The 21,278-nt window shown below is 42.8% G+C and overlaps 1 protein-coding gene across 1 annotated transcript in view; it reads right to left on the bottom strand.

Moving 5' to 3' along the window:
• Positions 1-1,154: 1,154 nt before the first annotated feature.
• LOC115107458 (doublecortin domain-containing protein 2-like) overlaps positions 1,155-21,278 on the bottom strand; it is a 37,772-nt gene continuing 17,648 nt past the window's right edge. Inside the window, exons 7-11 of the mRNA XM_065009428.1 lie at positions 14,565-14,688; positions 13,240-13,340; positions 12,824-12,943; positions 10,388-10,558; positions 1,155-3,622 (exon numbers count right to left, since the gene is read on the bottom strand). Of these exons, the coding sequence (XP_064865500.1) occupies positions 3,566-3,622; positions 10,388-10,558; positions 12,824-12,943; positions 13,240-13,340; positions 14,565-14,688 (573 nt within the window). The 3' untranslated portion in view covers positions 1,155-3,565. The remainder of the gene's footprint in view (positions 3,623-10,387; positions 10,559-12,823; positions 12,944-13,239; positions 13,341-14,564; positions 14,689-21,278) is intronic.

Here is a 21,278-nt window from a genome sequence, read left to right as displayed (position 1 = left end):
TTGTGGTCACCGATTGTCACCGGTATAGTGCAATAAATGTATTGTTTAGTGTTGTGTTGTGTATTGGCTTCGCTAGCATGTATCTAAAAAAAAAATGGTTAAGTTTGCCCCACCAACATTTACATGCGAAATCACCACTGGTGACGAAATATCCAAACACCAGAACTACTGCTGCTGTTGTCATACACATACTATTCAGTCATTGACAGATTCTCTCGGTTTGCACGCAGAATCTTTCCACGAGAGATTAGGGTTAGTATTGATGTAGTCTTTTTTATTTACCTTTATTTAATCAGGGGAGACCAGGGTCTCCATTTCAATGGCGCCCTGAGGACATCACATAAAATAAAAGATACAATAACAACTACATTACATTAGAACTTCACAAACATCACAGGCATCATAATTAAAGTCAATCAAAACAATTGCACACCTCGGTGAACTCATTTATCATCAGGGTTTTAATCTGCCCTAGTGGCACCAGGGAATCCAAAATGTAATGAATTTTGTAAGTGATTCCAAAAATGTGGAGCGTTTCATTCTGAACAGAACCACTATTTATTCTGTTTCGTTCAGCTGTTCTGACCAGCTAAATAAAGTTCTGAACCGGTTCGAACCCCCAAAAAGTACTGTTTTATAATTGTTCCTTTCTGTTCCTTTTTAACCTGTGAAATGAATTTTTAAAATGTGAAGTAAACTCACACATCGCCTTGGCGCTTTGCCGGTGGGGAGAGAGTAAGAGGGGGTTGTGGAGGAGGCTTGAACCGCTGGGCATCTTGTTATGACATACGTTATCTGAATTATTTCCACAGAATTGTACCTAGGAGGAGCAGCTTCTATGGGGGAACTTTGAATGTCCTTTTGAACTAGCTAGCTAACAGGCTTGTGTGTGCATAGCGGCACGAGAATCTAAAGCACGTCTTACTGTACCTATTTGTAGTTAATAAATCCAACGTGAAAACGTGATAACTAGCCTATAGTATCCTTAACTAGCATTGAAAAAGTTAACCCATTCCTTTCTAGCTAATGAAAAATATATCCCCATCTTCTGAATCACACTTGAAACGTCAGTACAGTAGCCTATGCTTTGGATGTGGGAGGGCAGGTAGCCTACACAGTCACACACACTGGCAAAGTAGTTTGCAGGCAGACACTGGAATAGGTTTCTGAGTGACTGAGTGAGGGCTTTGCATAGGCGCTTTGTTGCGTTTTTTTTTGTGGAGCTATAAAAAATGTCTGGAATGTAAAATAATGTTATTAACCGGTTCCCATGCTTTTAAAAATAACGGTTCTATTCCGGAACAGTTATGGATCATTTTTTGTTCCCGGTTCCATCTTTGTTCCTTGAAAAATGTTGTTATTTTCCGGTTCTCGGTTCTGCTCCCTGAACCAGTTCCAGCCACTGGTTTAAACTAAAAGCGAATTTACCTAGTTCTGTGTGGATCATAGACCTAAATGAGAACTAACAGAACTCATTCTATTTCTATGGTATGGACCTGTGTGATGTAGTGCAGTAACCAGATACAATAGCTTGAATTGTACTCCACTACATACAGTATCTGGTTTGAAGTTGTTAAATATAAAGTAGCATCCTTTCCTGGTTGATACTAACTAGACTAGGGCCTGCATCCCAAATGGCACCTTATTCTCTATATAGTGCACTACTTTTGACCAGGGCCCATAGAACTCAAATGTAGTGCACTATGTAGGGAATAGGGTGCCATTTGGGAAGTGGGAGTTTGAGTTCATCTACATGCAGCCTGTGCGCTTGAACAATTAACCCTTAGTCAGTTTGATCAGGCAAATTGTTCAAATGAATACACATTTGATTACGTGTCATCCTCGTGAAATGGCTGCAATTTGCCACACATTAGATCGCATGGTCCCTGATAAAACAGAGGAATTAAACACTGAGCATTACAGTGTTCTATTCTAGACATATTGGAAGCCAGGAAAACAACCTGGGGAATACATTAATTATCCTACAGAAACCACACACACACACACACATACACACACACACACACACACACACACACACACACACACACACACACACACACACACACTCTCTCTCTCTCTCTGAAGCCCTAGTAAAGAATGGGTCTATACAATGTACCAGAACACAAGCTGTTACTCTGATTAGCTCTGTTAGAAGGTCATAAAATGTTCATGAGGTCATATGGCATTATATTATACAGACATGCTATAAGAGCCAAAATTATATTTTGTGATGAGCTGAAATTAAACTAGAGTGTTCTCTACCACTAATTTCCGTGTCCCCTCTTCAGAAACGCACACAGCCATGCACATTTACACACACACATATTTACAGGCACAAACACACACACAATGTACAATAGTTTATAGGTATGGATCCGGCAGTGAAACAATAGCAAGATGAATAACATTACACACTTGCTTGTCTGGTGTTAAAATAGAGCTACAGTACTACTGACTAAACCTCACATCTTCAGCAGGTGACATTTTCACACTAGGTCCACAAACACACACACACACACACAGGATTGTATTTTTGATTTGTATCACTGGCTACATATACAGCCTGGGGGTTGAAACATCAACACCTTTATTTTCTGCATCATTAGTCCTCATGGTTTTTAATATCTATAGATGTGTGCAGAGTGTTTTTTCCCCCATCAGTTAAATATCATCAGCTTATTAGATGATGTCAGTTTTAATCAGCCGGCTGATGCATCTTTTTCTATTGTATGGTCACATCAACAGTCTGTGATAGGTGCAGTGATGTGTTGTTTTACAGGGTCAGCCCCTGGAGCAAATTAGGGTCAAGTGCCTTGCTCAAGGGCACATCGGTAGATGTGTCACCTTCACGGCTCAGGTATACAAACTAGCAACCTTTCAGTTACTGGCGCAATGCTCCAACTGATAGGCTACCTGCCACCCATCACAGGACAAGGTACTGTATAAAGAAAGGCCTTGCTATGTCTCTACACACAAACAGGTTTACATACACACACACGCATTTGCACATACACGTTTACAGACATGCACACTTTCTCTGGCTGTTGATTTAGGCATTAGGAGAAATAACAAAACCATTTATCTGAATACTGCAGAGAAAATGCAACACACACAGAGAGAGAGAGAGAGAGAAAGAGAGAGAGAGAGAGGGAGAGAGAGAGAGAGAGAGAGAGAGAGAGAGAGAGAGAGGGAGAGAGAGAGAAAGAGAGAGAGAAAGAGAGAGAGAGAGAGAGGGAGAAAGAGAGAGAGAGAGAGAGGGAGAGAGAGAGAGAGAGAGAGAGAGAGAGAGAGAGAGGGAGAGGGAGAGAGAGAGAGAGAGAGAGAGAGAGAGAGAGAAAAGCATGCCTCTGGGCAAAGTAATCACCTGTATGCTGTAATCACAGGCACTCAGGTTAATTTATGTCTCTTGACTCAGACAACCACAACAACAACATCCACAACAACAACAACCCCAACCACCACAAGCACAACAACAGTAATGGATATGTACAGTAGTATCTTGAATGAAGTGGGCTGCTGAGATGGACATGTTTATTGGGTATTATACTGAAGTAAAGCTGGACTACTGACGTCTCGTGTCTTCTGCTCTCGCCGCCACCTTGGGGGCTTTCTTTACATTCTAGAGGACGAAAAAAGAGAAACACAAGGGATGCATTAAGAGACAGTTGGCTTAATAACATCATGTTTAAAACGCGCCACTCCACCTGCATGCTATATAGAGGGGCTGGGTTCATATACTGGAGTGTGGTTTGAAGATGAGGGTGGTGTGTGTGTGTGCGTGCGTTTGAGGTATATAATGTCAGATTACATTCGAGTGTGAAGGGGCGGTCTGAGATGCACTCTGTGATAAATTATAGATGAACCTAATCTCCGCATGTCTTGTGGCCCTCTTGACGTTTCACCAGGAGGAAAATACATCAGCTAGCTCCGGTTCGTAGACAAGCCTGACAAGTTGTGCATTTAGTTCATATTTCTGTCATAATTTATGTAACTCAAATCTGGTTTGTGAGTTGCATCAAACTAGCAGTGGGATGTGATTATAAGGAGAGGAAGTGAGGGTCAACAGCAGGAGCTGGTTAGCACACTCCACAGTCCAGCCCCAAACGGGACCCTATCCCCTGTATAGTGCACTACTTTGACCAGGGTCCATAGGGCTCTGGTCAAAAGTAGTGCACTACATAGAAATATGGTGCCATTTGAGATGCTGTTTCAACACACACAACAGGGACCTATCCCTTCTCTCAGAACCAACGACAACTACCCAAATAAGCAGATTTTCCTTTAAACCTTTGCCTTTTTTAGGTGGTCAAACACCAATGTGACAAAATGTTGTTTTGGTGTAACTGATTAAATCTTTCCCCAGTGACATTTCATGCTTTGGAATGATTCTCAAGAAGATGCAGATCAAGCAGGGGTTGTTGGTAACTCAACATTCTTAGATGCAGATAAAAACAATACAGGATATGTCTTAGTAGTTCAACTGATGCCACAACCAACCCTCAGTAGAGAGAGAGAGAGAGAGAGAGAGAGAGAGAGAGAGAGAGAGAGAGAGAGAGAGAGAGAGAGAGAGAGAGAGAGAGAGAGAGAGAGAGAGAGAGAGAGCATGTGTGCAGATTACGACATGCCATGATGACTGATCACACATTTTTGCCTTGAATCACCACTCTGCTTTATGACTGGTAGCAGCAGGCTGCCTGGGTCACTGTACATCACTGGCGCATTGCTCACAATGCAGCCAATAACTTGTTGTATTTGTATTTATTAGGGATCCCCGTTAACTCCTGCCACTCTTTTGAAGGAGAGGGGGCCTTTAAAAGTAGCTAAATAGCTAAATACAGTACCGCGGACCAGCAGAGAGGAACCAGCGGAGTTAAAGTGTCATTGGGTGTACGGTATAAAAGATGATATGATCTGCTGTGTTTTTGTGTCCACTGAGAAAGAGACTAGCTACCCGTACATTGAGAATGTTGTGAATGAGAGGGAGGTGTGTGTCTGGCCACTGTTGTTGTGATCAGAATATTACAGTAAAGGTAGAGTAGAACATATTTTTCATCAAGTAGCCTGTGTGTGGTTTGTGTGTGTGACAAGTGTCACACCCTGATGTTCCACCTGTCTTGTGCTTGTCTCCACCCCCCACCAGGTGTCTCCCATTTGTTCCCATTACCCCATGTGTATTTATACCGGTGGTATAAATGTTTGTCTGTCGCCAAACAGACAGACAGAGACAGACAGACAGACAGACAGACAGACAGACAGACAGACAGACAGACAGACAGACAGACAGACAGACAGACAGACAGACAGACAGACAGACAGACAGACAGACACTACAGATTACAGGCAGACTACAGACAAACTACGTACAGAGACTACAGAGTACAGGCAGACTATATGCAGACCAACTGCAGACTACAGTGTTGAGGTGGCTGAATAATGAGTGCTGTAGTTGACTACAGCGTTAAGGTGTGTGAATAATGAGTGCTGTAGTAGACTACAGCGTTAAGGTGTGTGAATAATGAGTGCTGTAGTAGACTACAGTGTTGAGGTGTATATGCATTTATTATGGATACCCATTAGTTCCTGCCAAGGCAGCAGCTACTCTTCCTGGGGACCAGCAACAACGAAGGCAGTAATATACATTATAATACACTTTTTAAACATTAAAAATACATTTTACAGCAGATTTCACAATACATTAAGTGTGTGCCCTCATGCCACTACAACACACAATCCAAGTGTACATGTGTGTATAGTGTGTATGTTATATGTGTTTGTATGTGTGTGTCTGTACCTGTGTGTGTGACACTTCACAGTCCTCGCTGTTCCATAACATGTATTTTTATCTGTTTTTTAAAAATCAGATTTGACTACTTGCTTGAGTTACTTGATGTGGAATAGAGTTCCATGTAGCCATGGCTCTATGTAGTACTGTGCGCCTCCCAAATTCAGTTCTGGACTTGGGGACTGTGAAGACACCTCTGGTGGCATGTTTTGTGGGGTATGCATTGGTGTCCGAGCTGTGTTCTAGTAATTTAAATAGACACCTCGGTGCGTTCAGCATGTAAATAATTCTTACAAAAACAAGTAGTGATGAAGTCAATCTCTCCTCTACTTTGAGCGATGAGAGATTGACATGCACATTATTAATGTTAGCTTTACATGTACATTTAAGGGCCAGCCGTGCTGTTCTGGGCCAGTTTTAATTTTCCCAAGTTCTTTGTGGCACCTGACCACATGACTGGGCAGTAGTCCAGGTGCAACAAAACTAGGACCTGTAGGACCTACCTTGTTGATATTGTTGTTAAGAAGGCAGACCTCTACCCATCTTAGCTACTGTTGCATCAATATGTTTTGACCATAACAGTTTACAATCCAGGGTTACTCCATGCAGTTTAGTCTCCTCAACTTGCTCAATTTCCATATTATTCATTACAATATTTAGTTGAGGTTTAGGGTTTAGTGAATGATTTGTCACAAATACAATGCTTTTATTTATTGTTTATATTTAGAACTAACTTATTTCTTGCCACCCATTCTGAAACTAACTGCAGCTCTTTCTTAAGTGTTGCAGTGATTTCACTCACTGTAGTAGCTGACAAGTATAGTATTGAATCATTCGCATACATAGACTCACAGGCTTAAAACTCAGAACCAAGTGTCAGGTCATGAGTTAAGATTGAAAAAAGTAAGGGGCCTAGACAGCTGCCCTGGGGAATGCCGGATTATGTTGGAGAGGCTACCATTAAATAACACCCTCTGTGTTCTGTTAGACAGGTAACTCTCAAACCACAGTATAGTGTAAAGTGTAAAGCCATAACATATACGTTTTTCCAGCAGCATACTATGATCAATAATGTCAAAAGATGCACTGAAGTCTAACAAAACAGATTCCACAATCTTTTTATAAGCTTAGCAGGTTTCAAAGCTATCTATAAAAGTTATGCCAACAGAGTGGCAGAAGTCTTTGAGCAAGATTTAAAGTGCTAAGAGCCTGCTGAACCTTTTGCAGCCACAAGAGCCTTTTAGGGTGTTGATCAGAACAATAAAATCATGATTTACATTTTTTTATGTCATTTCATACCACATGCACTACAGTAGCAGCAGCAGCTACGAAATCCTTCACCATAGCCCCCGGGTAGCACAGAGTCTTTGCTCCAGGAACCAAGGTGTGCCTCACCATGGAACGACCAATGATGATGGCTGGAGGAAGGTGAGTGGCCGTGGACGTCCGGCCTTTTCTGAACCTCCTTGAGGACAGCCTGATCCAGGCTATATCACATCAGGCTGTGATTGGGAGTCCCATAGAGCAGCACACAACTGGCCCAGTGTCGTCCGGGTTTGGCCGGGGTTGGTCGTCATTGTGAATAAGTTATTTAACTGACTTGCCTAGTTAAATAAAGGTGAAATAAAAAATACAATAAAAAAAGGACCAACGGGAGATGGGGGACAGAGAACCCACATCCTCAATAGAAGCCCTCTGAGCTGGAGAATGATGTGCGAGGGAGCTCATGAAGTACGGGCCTGTGGTAGAGACCCCCTGAGCTGGGGGTGAGTAATGAGTGCTGTAGTATACTTCAGTGAGTAAGTGCTTCATGAACACTAGAGTTAATTCTCTGATCCAGTTGGAGGGACCCAGAGGAATAGAGCCTGAGCCTGCAGGCTGGATGGACACACACACACACACACACACACACCAGAAGGCTCCAGGGCTGTAGCTTGCAGCCTGCCGGTGACAGTGCCTGAGGTTGATTAAAGTTAACCTTGAGCTTCAGAGAGAGCCTGGAGAGCAGCTAAACTGAGCCGACGGGATGGGAACCAGAAAACACAGCGAGATGGACGAGAGATAATTGCGGTGGAAAAGACTAAAGGAAATCAATGAGGAACGGATCGATGGCTATTTGATTTTGTATTGCTAATTTCTGAAGAGAGCGACAATTGATCCGGCATCCCCTCTCTGTATCGGCATATCTCACGTTATTACTTAAGAAGAAATGCACTGTTGACTGATGGATAAAGCAGCCGATACCATTAAATCTAAATAAATGATTGTGATGAGGAGAAAATGGGGCTTTATGTTAACCTTGCTCTCCCTGTTGTAAATTCTCTTCATGGATGGTAAGGCTGTGTGAGGGTAGAGTAGGTAAACAGCTTACAGTTGAATGTCCATTTGAGAGGGATATATAACAGTAAAGCCATTTCCATCACTATTGACAATGCTGAAGATACTTCCTCTCAGCTTACAATGCACTTCCCCTGAAAATCTATTTCACAAAGATATTGTTACTGAATTAAAAGTTTTTCTCTGACACAGATGTGATGTGTTTCTTGCTCTGAACAAATGATCCATCCCAAATGACACCCTATTCCCTTTATAGAGCACTACTTTGAAGTGCACTACAGGTGCGCAACTTTGGTTTTAGAAGTGGGGGGGCATATATTATCATTTTTATTTTGTATATATCCACACCATTGCCTCATATCACATTACAATGATACAGTGCCTTGCAAAAATATTCATCCCCCATGGCGTTTTTCCTATTTTGTTGCATTACAACCTGTAATCTAAATAGATATTTATTGGGATTTTATGTAATGGACATACACAAAATTGAACAAATTGGTGAAGTGAAATGAAAAAAATTACTTGTTTAAGAAGAAAATACAAAAATTAAAAACAGAAAAGTGGTGCGTGCATATGTATTCACCCCCTTTACATATGTATTCACCCCCTTTACATATGTATTCACCCCCTTTACATATGTATTCACCCCCTTTACATATGTATTCACCCCCTTTACATATGTATTCACCCCATATGTATTCACCCCTTTACATATGTATTCACCCCATTTACATATGTATTCACCCCCTTTACATATGTATTCACCCCCTTTGCTATGAAGCCCCTAAATAAGATCTGGTGCAACCAATTACCTTCAGAAGTCACATAGTTTATCAAATAAAGTCCACCTGTGTGCAATCTAAGTGTCACATGATCTGTCACACGATCTCAGTATATATACACCTGTTCTGAAGGCCCCAGAGTCAGCAACACCACTAAGCAAGGGGCACCACCAAGCAAGCGGCACCATGAAGTCCAAGGAGCTCTCCAAACAGGTCAGGGACAAAGTTGAGGAGAAGTACAGATCAGGGTTGGGTTATAAAGCACCATTAAATCCATTATTTAAAAAATTGAAAAAACATGGCACCACAACAAACCTGCCAAGAGAGGGCCGCCAACCAAAACTCACGGACCAGGCAAGGAGGGCATTAATCAGAGAGGCAACAAAGAGACCAAAGATAATCCTGAAGGAGCTGTATAGCGCCACAGCGGAGATTGGAGTATCTGTCCATAGGACCACTTTAAGCCATACACTCCATGGAGCTGGGCATTACAGACGAGTGGCTAGAAAAAAAGACATTGCTTATTAAAATGTTTGCCAAAAGGCATTTGGGAGACTCCCCAAACATATTGAAGAAGGTACTCTGGTCAGATGAGACAAAAATGTATATTTTTGGCCATAAAGGAAAGCGCTATGTCTGGCGCAAACCCAACACCTCTCATCACCCCGATAACACCATCCCCACAGTGAAGCATGGTGGTGGCTGCATCATGCTGTAGGTATGTTTTTCATCGGCAGGGACTGGGAAACTGGTCAGAATTGAAGGAATGGTGGATGGAGCTAAATACAGGGAAATTATTGAGGGAAACCTGTTTCAGTCTTCCAGAGATTTGAGACTGGGACGGGGTTTACCTTCCAGCAGGACAATGACCCTAAGCATACTGATAAAGCAACACTCAAGTGGTTTAAAGGGAAACATTCAATTGTCTTGGAATGGCCTAGTCAATGCCCAGACCTCAATCCAATTCAGAATCTGTGGATTGCTGTACACAAGCGGAACCCATCCAACTTGAAGGAGCTGGAGCAAAAATCCCAGTGGCTAGATGTGCCAAGCTTATAGAGACATACCCAAGAGACTTGCAGCTGTAATTGCTGCAAAAGGTGGCTCTACAAAGTATTGACTTTCGGTGAATAGTTATGCACGCTCAAGTTTTCAGTTTTTTTGTATTATTTCTTGATTGCTTCAAAATAAAAAATATTTATCTTCAATATTATCTTCAAGGTGGTAGGCATGTTGTGTAAATCAAATTATAAAAACACCCCCAAAATCTATTTTAATTCTAGGTTGTAAGGCAACAAAATAGGAAAAAAGCCAAAGTAAAACTGGTGTGGACAAAAATGTCACCCCCCGCCCCCAGTGTAAGTTGTACCCCTGGTGCACTATATAGGGGAATATTGTTGTGCCATTTGAGTTGCGGACACCACTGTGTTTTGAGTCCCTATCACTCACCTTGCCATTACTCATTGAAGTGTTCACGTACCTGTGGCTCAGTCTTGCCATGTGTCTGTAGGGGCTCTGTGTCTCTGGTAGGTGTGATGGGGCTGGTCCCTACGGGGGAGTGGGTGAGGGTTCGGGTGACTCGACCCGTTTCTGGGGGCCCGGCCTGGGGTGCTGGCTGCTCAGGAAAGGCACTGGTCAGTCTGGTCGAGGCCTACAGTACAAGAAAGTACATCACCAGTCAAGATACATCGCTCTAATAAAGATAGATGAGGTTGTTGTTTGGGATATTGTATTGTCTTAGTTTCTGTCCTATGATGTTTGAAAATAAAAAAGTCTAATTAAATCTTAAAAGTATAAAAGTATAGAAATAGTTTAAACAAATAGGATACCAATGGAACCGGACACAAATGCCTCCACATAAAGCTTCCAACAACGGAGGACACAGAGCCCAGGGAGTCACTCCCTACATAAAGATGCTGAGTAAAAAATAAATGTTCTTGTTTCTTCCCACTGATAAAACAGCTACGGTTGGCATTCTGTCTATGGCCTCTATGTGGAACTAACAAATCCATCTAGTTCATTGCAACGGCCAGGGTCTGTGAAGCAAAGACGTGTCCCGAATGGCATCCTATTCCCAACATTGACCAGAGCCGTATGGGCCATGGTCAAAAGTAGTGCACTATATAGGGAATAGGGTGCTTTTTGGGATGTAGCCACTGACTGCACCACATGGCTGTCCCTTGGGGAGGGGACAGGGACGATGGGGACAATGGGAGTGAGTGTGTGTGGTGCAACCTGGTCTGAGAGCATTTCATATTATTCTGTACGTAAATCCAAGACAATCCATTTAGTATCATGTGTTACAAATTACAATTCGTATGATATGTTACGAGTTTCCAAAATGTATGATATGTTACAAATTCAAATATGTTGTGGCTAACGTTATCTAGGTAGCTAGGTGCTAACGTTAGCTAGCTTGCTAATGTTACCCAGGCTAGGTGTTACCGTTAGCATTTAGGGTTAAGGTTATGTTCAGGAATTGGGTTAAAGGGCTAGGGGAAGGGTTAGCTTAACTTCTTGGCGCACCCATCCCGTTAGTGGGATCATTTTCGTCAACATCCGCTGAATTGCAGAGCGCCAAATTCAAATTAAATTACTAAAAATATTTAATTTTCATGAAATCACAAGTGCAATATAGCAAGACAAAGTTTAGCTTGTTGTTAATCCACCTGGCGTGTCAGATTTCAAAAAAATCTTTACAGCGAAAGCAAACAAAGCGTTTATGTGAGGACATCTCTCTCAACAGACAAAACATTACAAACAGCTAGCAGCAAAGTAGATTGGTCACGAAAGTCAGAAAAGCAATCAAATTAATCGCTTACCTTTGATGATCTTCGGATGTTTGCACTCACGAGACTCCCAGTTACACAATAAATGTTCCTTTAGTTCGATAAAGATAATTTTACATCCAAAAACCTCCATTTGGTTGGCGCGTTTTGTTTAGTAATCCACAGGCTCGTGCAGGTCATGACGGGCAGAAGAAAATTCCAAATAGTATCCGGAAAGTTCGTAGAAACATGTCAAACGTTTTTTATAATCAATCCACAGGTTGTTTTTACAATAAATAATCGATAATATTTCAACCGGACCGTAGCTTTTTCAATAGGAGAGAGAGTGAAAATGTCTGCTCCAAGCTGTTGCGCATGCAAAACTCTGGTGACACCAAGCCATCCACTGACACGATGAGATCGTTCTCGCTCATTTTTCAGAATAAAAGGCTGAAACTATGTCTAAAGACTGTTCACACCGTGTGGAATCCATAGGGAAAGGAATCTGGTTGATATCCCTTTAAATGGAGGGAAGGCATGCAATGGAACAGGGAGTTTTCAAAATAAGAGGCACTTCCGGGTTGGATTTTCCTCAGGTTTTCGCCTGCAATATCAGTTCTGTTATACTCACAGACAATATTTTGACAGTTTTGGAAACTTTAGAGCGTTTTTCATCCTAATCTGATTCTAATTATATGCATATTCTAGCTTCTGGGCCTGAGAAATAGGCAGTTTCATTTGGGTACGTTTTTTCATCCAAACATCAAAATACTGCCTCCTACACTCAACAGGTTAAAGGGTTTTAAGGTTAGGCTTAATGTTAGCTAATATGCTAACTAGTAGCAAAGTATCTTAAAAGTAGTAAGTAGTTGAAAAGTTGCTAATTGGCTAAAATGCAAAATCTGTTTATGATGAGATTCGAATATGCAACCTTTGGGCTTCAAGACATAAGTTTACCTACACTAGCCCCGACCAACCACCCGTCTTTCACTTTTTTGCCTTAAGTAACCATACCAAACGTAACATATCATACTAATTTGAGTGTCCTGAATTTATATTTACTATGTTACGTCTAATCTATGAGACCAGGCTGTGTGGTGTGGTGTGTCTGTGTTTGTGTGCGTGTGTGTGCACACAATAAGACTGACCTTCTTGGAGCTGGCTGACTTCGGTACTATAGAGCAGAACGTTTCACCTCCACCACTGTCTTGCTGAGGAGACAACGCCATGATGACATCACATTGCTCCTCCACCACCTTGGCCTCCACCTGCCAGGGTCCAACCTCTGATGTTACTATCTCACATGTTCAGAAGAACACACACTTTACAGTAGGCAAATGTCTCTCTAAAGTCTAGTCTATTTGCTTGGAATTTAAAAGTAGCCCCTATAATTTCACCCAGCTGTTTATTTCTCTTTCCTATATTTACTGTGTTTAAATGTTCATATCTCTGGGGGTCCATCCATGGACACGTTCCAAATGGCACCTTTATCTCTATGCGCCCTGATCAGAAATAGTGCAATAAATAGGTAATAGGGTGCCGTTTGGGATGCACACCATGTTACCTGGTCGATTGGCAGGTCCACTGTTAGTTGTCCATCCTCTTGTATCTCTGCCACCCCGACCGTCTCCCTCCTCCTTGATTTGGCTTTGAACACACTGTCCTCTGAGGAGAGACCAACCAGACCATTAATCACCATTAGTCCTTCTAATGACACTCAGTCAGTCAGCCACCTAGGGCCCAAAGGGCACCCTAGTCCCTAATTAGTGCACTTCTTTTGACCAGAACCCTGTGGGAACTTTATAGGGAGTAGGGTACCATTTGGGTCACAGCCAAGTCCGTCTGTCTGTGGTACCATCCTCTGTTGCTCTCTCTTATTTCTCCTTTAACTGTGACCTAATCAATGAGCCTGTCAGTCAGGGTTAACATCCTGTCCACTTCCTTACACTGTCAGGCTCTGTTCTCAAATCTAAACGGTTGGCTTGAGCGCTCCTTCCTGCCTCTACCCCACAGAAGCTCTGACGAAGGCCATAGGCAAATAAGTCAGCTTAAATAAACTAAAGTTATGACGGAAAAGAGTAGTGTGCGGGTCTTTGTTTTCTTTAAGATGCTTGTACAATCCCAAAAACGTTTAGCTAGCTAAATTGTTAGGCTATTGTGTCTTTTGTGCTAACCAGAAAGCAGTACTTCGGCCACCAGCTACGGTAGCACCATTCTTATATAGGTGCAATGATAGCTTAATCATGTTCATATTGTCATGTTCATGTTCCTGTTAATACACATGTAGCCTATGTGATAAAAATAATATCAGAAGGAACATTTGTGTCCGAAATAGAAATCTATTTCCCAAGTGCAGTAGCCATAGTCCCTATAGGGAATAGGGGGCAATTTGGTTCTCCGCCCATCACGAATAAGAATAGTCTTTCAGTCGACAATGCAGACAACGAATATACAGCAGTATAGCCATTATTAAAATGCAGAAAGCCATCCACAACAATCTCTTGTCTGATGGAGTTGTGATGAAAAGAATGATTGATTGGCATCCTGCCTCCACCCTATAGAACACCCAGAAAAGAGAAGAGAAGGAGAACAGAAGAGAGCCATATCAGGCAAGGTTGACAAGACTCTAGCAGTGAATTCATTTATGATCCTATTTGAGGCTGAGATGAGGTAAAATATTCACCTTGCAGCGTCGCCACCTTTCTCTCTGGCGCCCGGGACACCTTTGCTATGATTTAACAGAGGGGCTCTCGAGTGTATTCACACCGGGGCCCCCACACCTATATACACATTTGTACGCATGAAAACACACACTAAAAAGAGATGGAGGTGCATTAAGCGGGAGAGAGACATGTGTCTGGTGAGTGATGGCATGCGTGTGTTACATACCCCCTGATGAGAGGAGGAGGAGAGGGGTTGAGGTGGTGGAGACTGGCTGCTGCTTCATGGCAGCTCTCTCTCTCTCAGACTTGGGGTAGAACACAGAGTCTGCCTGTTGTCTGTGATCTGCAAACTACACATAGAACAAAGCTACTGGGGGGTAGTGGTGTAAAGTAAATACGTAAAAACACTTTGAAGTACTACTTAAGTTTTTTTTGGGGGGGGGTTATCTGTCCTTTACTTTACTATTCATACTATTTTTACTTTTACTTTTACTCCATTACATTCCTAAAGAAAATCATGTACTTTTTACTCCATACATTTTACCTGACACCCAAAAGTACTCGTTCCATTTTGAATGCTTAACAGGACAGGAAAATGGTTTAACTGACAGACTTATCAAGAAAACATCCCAGGTCATCCCTACTGTCTCTAATCTGGTGGACTCACTAAACATAAATGCTTTGTTTGTGAATGATGTCTGAGTGTTTGACTGTACCCATGGCTATCCTTAAATAAATAAAAAACAAGAAAATTGTGCCGTCTGGTTTGCTTAATATAAGGAATTTGAAAGGATTTATAGCATTGACTTTTACTTTATACTTAAGTATACTTAAAACCAGATACTTTTAGACTTTTAGTCAAGTAGTATTTTACTGGGTGTCTTTCAAATTTACTTGAGTCATTTTCTATTAAAAGGTATCTTTACTTTTACTCAAGTATGACAATTGGGTACTTTTACCACCACTGCTGGGGGCTCTGTAGTGAACATTCCTATACAGAGATATATCTACTGATTCTGATGCATCTCTATGCATGAGCATTTTGTTCTAATGCAGTAACCTGTGTGCTTCCCAAATGGCAACCTCTTACCTATATAGTGCACTACTTTTGACCAGAGCCCTATGTCCCTCTGGGCACTGGCCAAAAGTAGTGCACTGCATAGGGAATGGGGTGCCATTTGGGATGCACTACTTGTCTCAGACTGTCTCACTACATGTCCCTCATTGGAATTCAAACCTGTTACCTTATACATGATAAAAACATTGATTAGTATGTCGTTTGAATCCGCTTATTTATGGTTTGGTCCCACTTTGAAATAAGTGTCCTTAACATATATCTATGTATTGAAGTTACATAAGGAAAGGGGATACCTAGTCAGTTGTACAACTGAATGCATTCAAATGAAATGTGTCTTCCACATGTAACCCTACCCCTCTGAATCAGAGAGGTGAGGAGGGCTGCCTTAATCGACATCCACGTCTTCGGTGCCCGAGGACCAGTGGGTTAACAGCCTTGCTCAGGGGCAGAATGACATATTAAGCAAGCAGGCGCAGTGTAATTATTGCAGTGTAATTGCAAAGGTTACCATTTTGATTACTTGGGGAATTTAATCTACACAGAATGTGACCTGGTTTTCATGGCTCGTGGGATACAGTGACTTGACACTGACAGTGGCAATAAGAGGATCCTGCAGACATACTAAAGACTGACTAAAGACTGACTAAAGACTGACTAAAGACTGACTGGGTACAGTAACTGATCATGGAGAACCATGATTAATATTCAACTACACTGTATGCCATGTACAGAGTTAAATAAACATGATGAATTTAATGAATTACACCCACTGTTTACATTTACATTTAAGTCATTTAGCAGACGCTCTTATCACTGTTGTTATGAAATCATTCAGACTGCCAAGCCAACGTGTGTTTTTTAATGTCTGGCTCTTTGTTTCTACCAGTGCTCTGTTGTTGAGGTGGTGGTGCTGATTAGCTTAGCTGTTCCCCAGTGACTGGCCCATTGAATGAGTCTGGTTCCAATACATCTCATGCACAGCCAATCAGTGCACTGCAAAATAATAATTTATTGATAGATTTGGAGCAGCCATTAATGTCTAATAGCGTTCGTCTCATTTAGCAGTCCTGATCAAACAGGAAAAATGCAAATGTGCTCAGAGGGGAAAAAAATAGTTCCTGGGAATATCTGTCTTTTTATGGCAGCCCCACGGCCAGTTATTAATGGAAGAAATGAGAGGAGGGGAGGATGGGTAAAGGGAGAGGAGGGGGAGGAAGGGTAAAGGGAGGGGGGGGTAAAGGGAGAGGAGGGGAGGAAGGGTAAAGGGAGAGGAGGGGGAGGAAGGGTAAAGGGAGATGAGGGGGAGGAAGGGTAAAGGGAGGGGGGAGGGTAAAGGGAGAGGAGGGGGAGGAAGGGTAAAGGGAGAGGAGGGGGAGGAAGGGTAAAGGGAGAGGAGGGGGAGGAAGGGTAAAGGGAGAGGAGGGGAGGAGGGTAGGGAGAGGAGGAGGAGGAGGAAGGCTAAAGGGAGAGGAGGGGGAGGAAGGGTAAAGGGAGAGGAGGTAGGATGGGTAAAGGGAGGGGAAGGGTAAAGGGAGAGGAGGGGAGGAAGAGTAAAGGGAGGGGGGAAGGGTAAATGGGGTAAAGGAGAGGGGGGAGGAAGGGTAAAGGGAGAGGAGGAGGAGGAAGGGTAAAGGGAGGAGGGGAGGAGGAGGAGGAGGGTAAAGGGAGAGGAGGGGAGGATGGGTAAAGGGAGGGGGTAAAGGGAGAGGAGGGGAGGAAGGGTAAAGGAAAGGGTAAAGGAGGGAGGGAGGAAGGGTAAAGGGAGAGGAGGAGGAGGAAGGGTAAAGGGAGAGGGGGAGGAAGGGTAAAGGGAGAGGAGGGGAGGATGGGTAAAGGGAGGGGGGGAGGAAGGGTAAAGGGAGAGGAGGGGGATGAAGGGTAAAGGGAGAGGAGGGGGAGGAAGGGTAAAGGGAGAGGAGGGGAGGATGGGTAAAGGGGGGGGTAAAGGGAGAGGAGGGGGAGGAAGGGTAAAGGGAGGGGTGGAGGAAGGGTAAAGGGAGAGGAGGGGGAGGAACGGTAAAGGGAGGGGGGAAGGGTAGGAGGAGGAGGAAAGGTAAAAGGAGAGGAGGGGGAGGAAGGGTAAAGGGAGAGGAGGGGGAGGAAGGGTAAAGGGAGAGCGGGGGCAGGAAGGGTAAAGGGAGAGGAGGGGGAGGAAGGGTAAAGGGAGAGGAGGGAAGGGAGGATGGGTAAAGGGAAAGGAGGGGGAGGAAGGGTAAAGGGAGAGGAGGGGGATGTTGTTGGGTGGGAGGGTAACCAATCAGCATGTCACATGCGTTATCTACACAAGGCGTCTGTGGGTGAAATATTCCCTGTTCTTTGGGGAACGGGAAGAGGAAAAGAAAAATAGAAAGTGTATGTTTTATTTATTTTCTTCCATCATGGTGCTTTTAGTTGACTCCTCGCAGGGGGGTCTAGGGGTGAAGAGAACTGATCTTCTTTGTGTGTCTTTCTGAAGCCTTGCACTGCAGGCATTGGTGTTTGTTAGTGCGCTAATGTGGTGTCTGGGGAACCGGAGGATGTTTATTAGCTAGACTCCATACATGTGTCCCAAATGGCACCCTACTCCCTACATAGTGGACTACTTTTGACCAGCTAGGGCCCATAAGGCTCTGGTCAAATGTAGTGCACTATGTAGGGATTAAGATGCCATTTGGGACGGAGACCTTATAGAAACACAGGCAGCCCAGGGAGCTAGGCTAAGTTCACTGATCAACTCCTTTGAATTCTGTCTGTTTCTACGCCCCTCAGTGAGTAGCAAGAGCAGGCATCGGTTATTCAGACCGCAGGCAGATATTGACGGAGGCTCGGGCTACATTAGGAGCAAAGTTCAAACAGTTCTCTATTTCTTAATGCCAATGACTGACCCTCCGAAGATATTTATATTCATCTCAGTTTATTACACCTGTTTGCTTTAGGTTTGAGGGGTTGCGATTCTGTTCAATATTTACAGGTCTTTGTTTCCAACAAGCCTCCCTGTGGCAATAACATGCCATTTTGGACCTTCATAAATCCCTATTTGCACTCTGAAGGGTTTATGAATTCATCCAGATCCCCATGACATTGTGGATTCAACATTGGATGGAAACAGGGCAGAAATATAGGCTACACTGTATATACAATACTATACTACACACAGCAAGTCAAAGTGGACATCACACAAGATACATCAGAAATGAGAAATGAACATTGGCTAGAAATGAACATCGAGTGAAAATACCAGCCAACTGCTATAGCTACGGTAACGACTGACAATCAGTGCATTCAATCAAAGTAGGTTAAACAAGCACATATCACGATTTTTTATTTTTTTTGGTAAGATGCTGTAAGTAGAAGAGTTCAGTAGTCATGTCTTGCAGAAAAACTCTAGCGAACAGAATATTTCTGTCTGGGGCCTCCCGAGTGGCACATCGGTCTAAGGCACTGCATTACAGTCCTAGAGGTGTCACTACAGACCCGGGTTCGATCCCGGGCTGTATCACAACTGGCTGTGAGTCCAAAAGGGCTGAGAACAATTGGCCCAGCGTTGTCCGAGGGGAGGGTTTGGCAGGGGGGCTTTACTTGCAACGAAAAAGGAAAACAAGCATATTTGAATGATCAAATTCATGTAAGTGCATCCCTGTTTGGGTTATGTTTGGTGCCTATTAAATAGAACACATCTGATACATTTCTTGACAACAGTCAAGAAATAGAAACGTCTGATGAATGATAAGCTACAGTAAGAAGAATTCTGGCATTTATCTGCCCCAGCCAGCGTTGCACGATCAAACACTCAGCATTAGAGTGATGGACTGGGCTAATGACCTCGCCATAGGCTCCCTTCTCAAACAGCTTTATATGAAGGGCCGCCACACAGCAGGGGCAGCATGGACATTACATATAAAGCAGGAGTAGGCAACTAGATTCAGCCGCGGGACAATTTTTGTTGGAGCAAATAGTCAGGGGGCCGGAACACAATTATAATTGTACACTGCAAATGTACCACAACTAAGCCCAAAAGTACATTGCATGTGAAAATAATTATTTGTACCTTGATTACATTGAGACACAATCACATATCTCTTTTTTTTATTTGTGGGAATACTTGGGAACATATTTCCTACATTAAACTCATTTTAAGCTGAATTCCTGGTGATTGTACTGTATTTTTTACCAAATACTATTTATTTATTTATTTTTTAAACCTTGGGGGGAGCAAAAAATATATACTTGCAGGCCGGTTTTGACCAGCGGGTCAACTGTTGCCTACCTCTGATCTAAAGCTATGGGGCCAGACAGCACTTCAATCATCATGTACTGTACAGAACAGACACCAGCGGCCGAGAAGCATTAGACAAGATGTAGCTGTAGTTAAAAAAGTGCCAGTGAGAGAAACAGTCATGAAAGAAAGAAGGAATGAAAGAATGAAAGAATGAAAGAATGAAAGAATGAAAGAATGACAGAAAGAAAGAATGAATATGAGTTGTTGACTCCCTGAAGGGCTGATGAGCCAATTGCCGATCGTCTGTCGCCCCCTTGTGGTATGTACTGAGAAGACAACATCAGTTGAAGCAATGCAGAATTTTCAAACCAAAGATTGATTCATTTTGTTCAGGACTTGGCAAAACTCCAAAAGTAATGTGATGAAACGCTAATGAGCCCATCTGGATTATATTCAATTTATTGAAAAGAAGAGTATTGCCATCTCAAGTCCTGGTTAATCAGATATTGAAATAGTTTCAGTCAGTGTGTGAACTCTGGACAACAGTAGAGCACTATAGACGGAATAGGATGCCATTTGGAACCAGCCTAATCTGTGTAACGTAGTAGAAATAACCAATTAGTGGTATAAAAGTGTCTCCTTGCATGATGTGTCCAATCAAAAACGTTAAGTGGCTTTAATGTCAAACCACAACAAATATTGATGAGATTTTCATTCAGAATGGTTCAGGCAGCTTTAGATGCCCTTCAACAGATTGACCTAGCGTGAAAACACAACCAACCGACATCCTTAATTCCTCTTGAGCCAAACAATCTCTATTGTGATTAATTACAACATATGATACTCACTCATGCAAGGACACGACACACACACACACACACACACACACACACACACACACACACACACACACACACACACACACACACAGTGTACTGTGTGTTGTCACTACTCCTGGACACCCCGGTGTGAATAAAGATAAGTGTCTCAGATATAAGGGTTTAAATGACTGAGGGGAGTGAGCTAGTGTGCCGACTCAGCTCTTTGGTTTTAGAAAAGGTCAACGTGAAATATCTCTTTATTACCATGGAAACTGACAGCTTAGCGCCCAACAATAACTCATCTGATCTGAAGGACAGAGAGAGAGAGAGAGATGCTTTTCCTCCTTAGTGATGTTGCTCTCCTCTTCCAATGACTTGATCATGCTTCATTAACTCATTTGCAATGTGAAGTCATTTAAGCCGCAAATCATTTCAGAGAATTGTTTTAGAAGGACGTATCAGGAGGAGTCATATATGCTGTAATTACCTGATTCAATCCCAATTATACACACATTTAATAGTGCTGTTTTCTAAAAGGACACCATATTAACAGAACTTAGTGTATTGATGGTCTGTATTAACGGTCTGTATAGGCAGTCTGTGTTGACGGTCTGTAATAACAGTACTCTATTGACAGTACTCTATTGACGGTACTCTATTGACGGTACTCTATTGGTGGTACTCTATTGGCGGTACTCTATTGGTGGTACTCTATTGGCGGTACTCTATTGGTGGTACTCTATTGGCGGTACTCTATTGACGGTACTCTATTGGCGGTACTCTATTGGCAGTACTCTATTGACAGTACTCTATTGACGGTACTCTATTCGCGGTACTCTATTG

Source organism: Oncorhynchus nerka, linkage group LG24 (assembly GCF_034236695.1).
Source record: "Oncorhynchus nerka isolate Pitt River linkage group LG24, Oner_Uvic_2.0, whole genome shotgun sequence".
NCBI lineage: Eukaryota > Metazoa > Chordata > Actinopteri > Salmoniformes > Salmonidae > Oncorhynchus > Oncorhynchus nerka.
The sequence above is the reverse complement of the archived record's forward strand: the minus strand, read 5'-3'. Positions and strand labels throughout refer to the sequence as shown.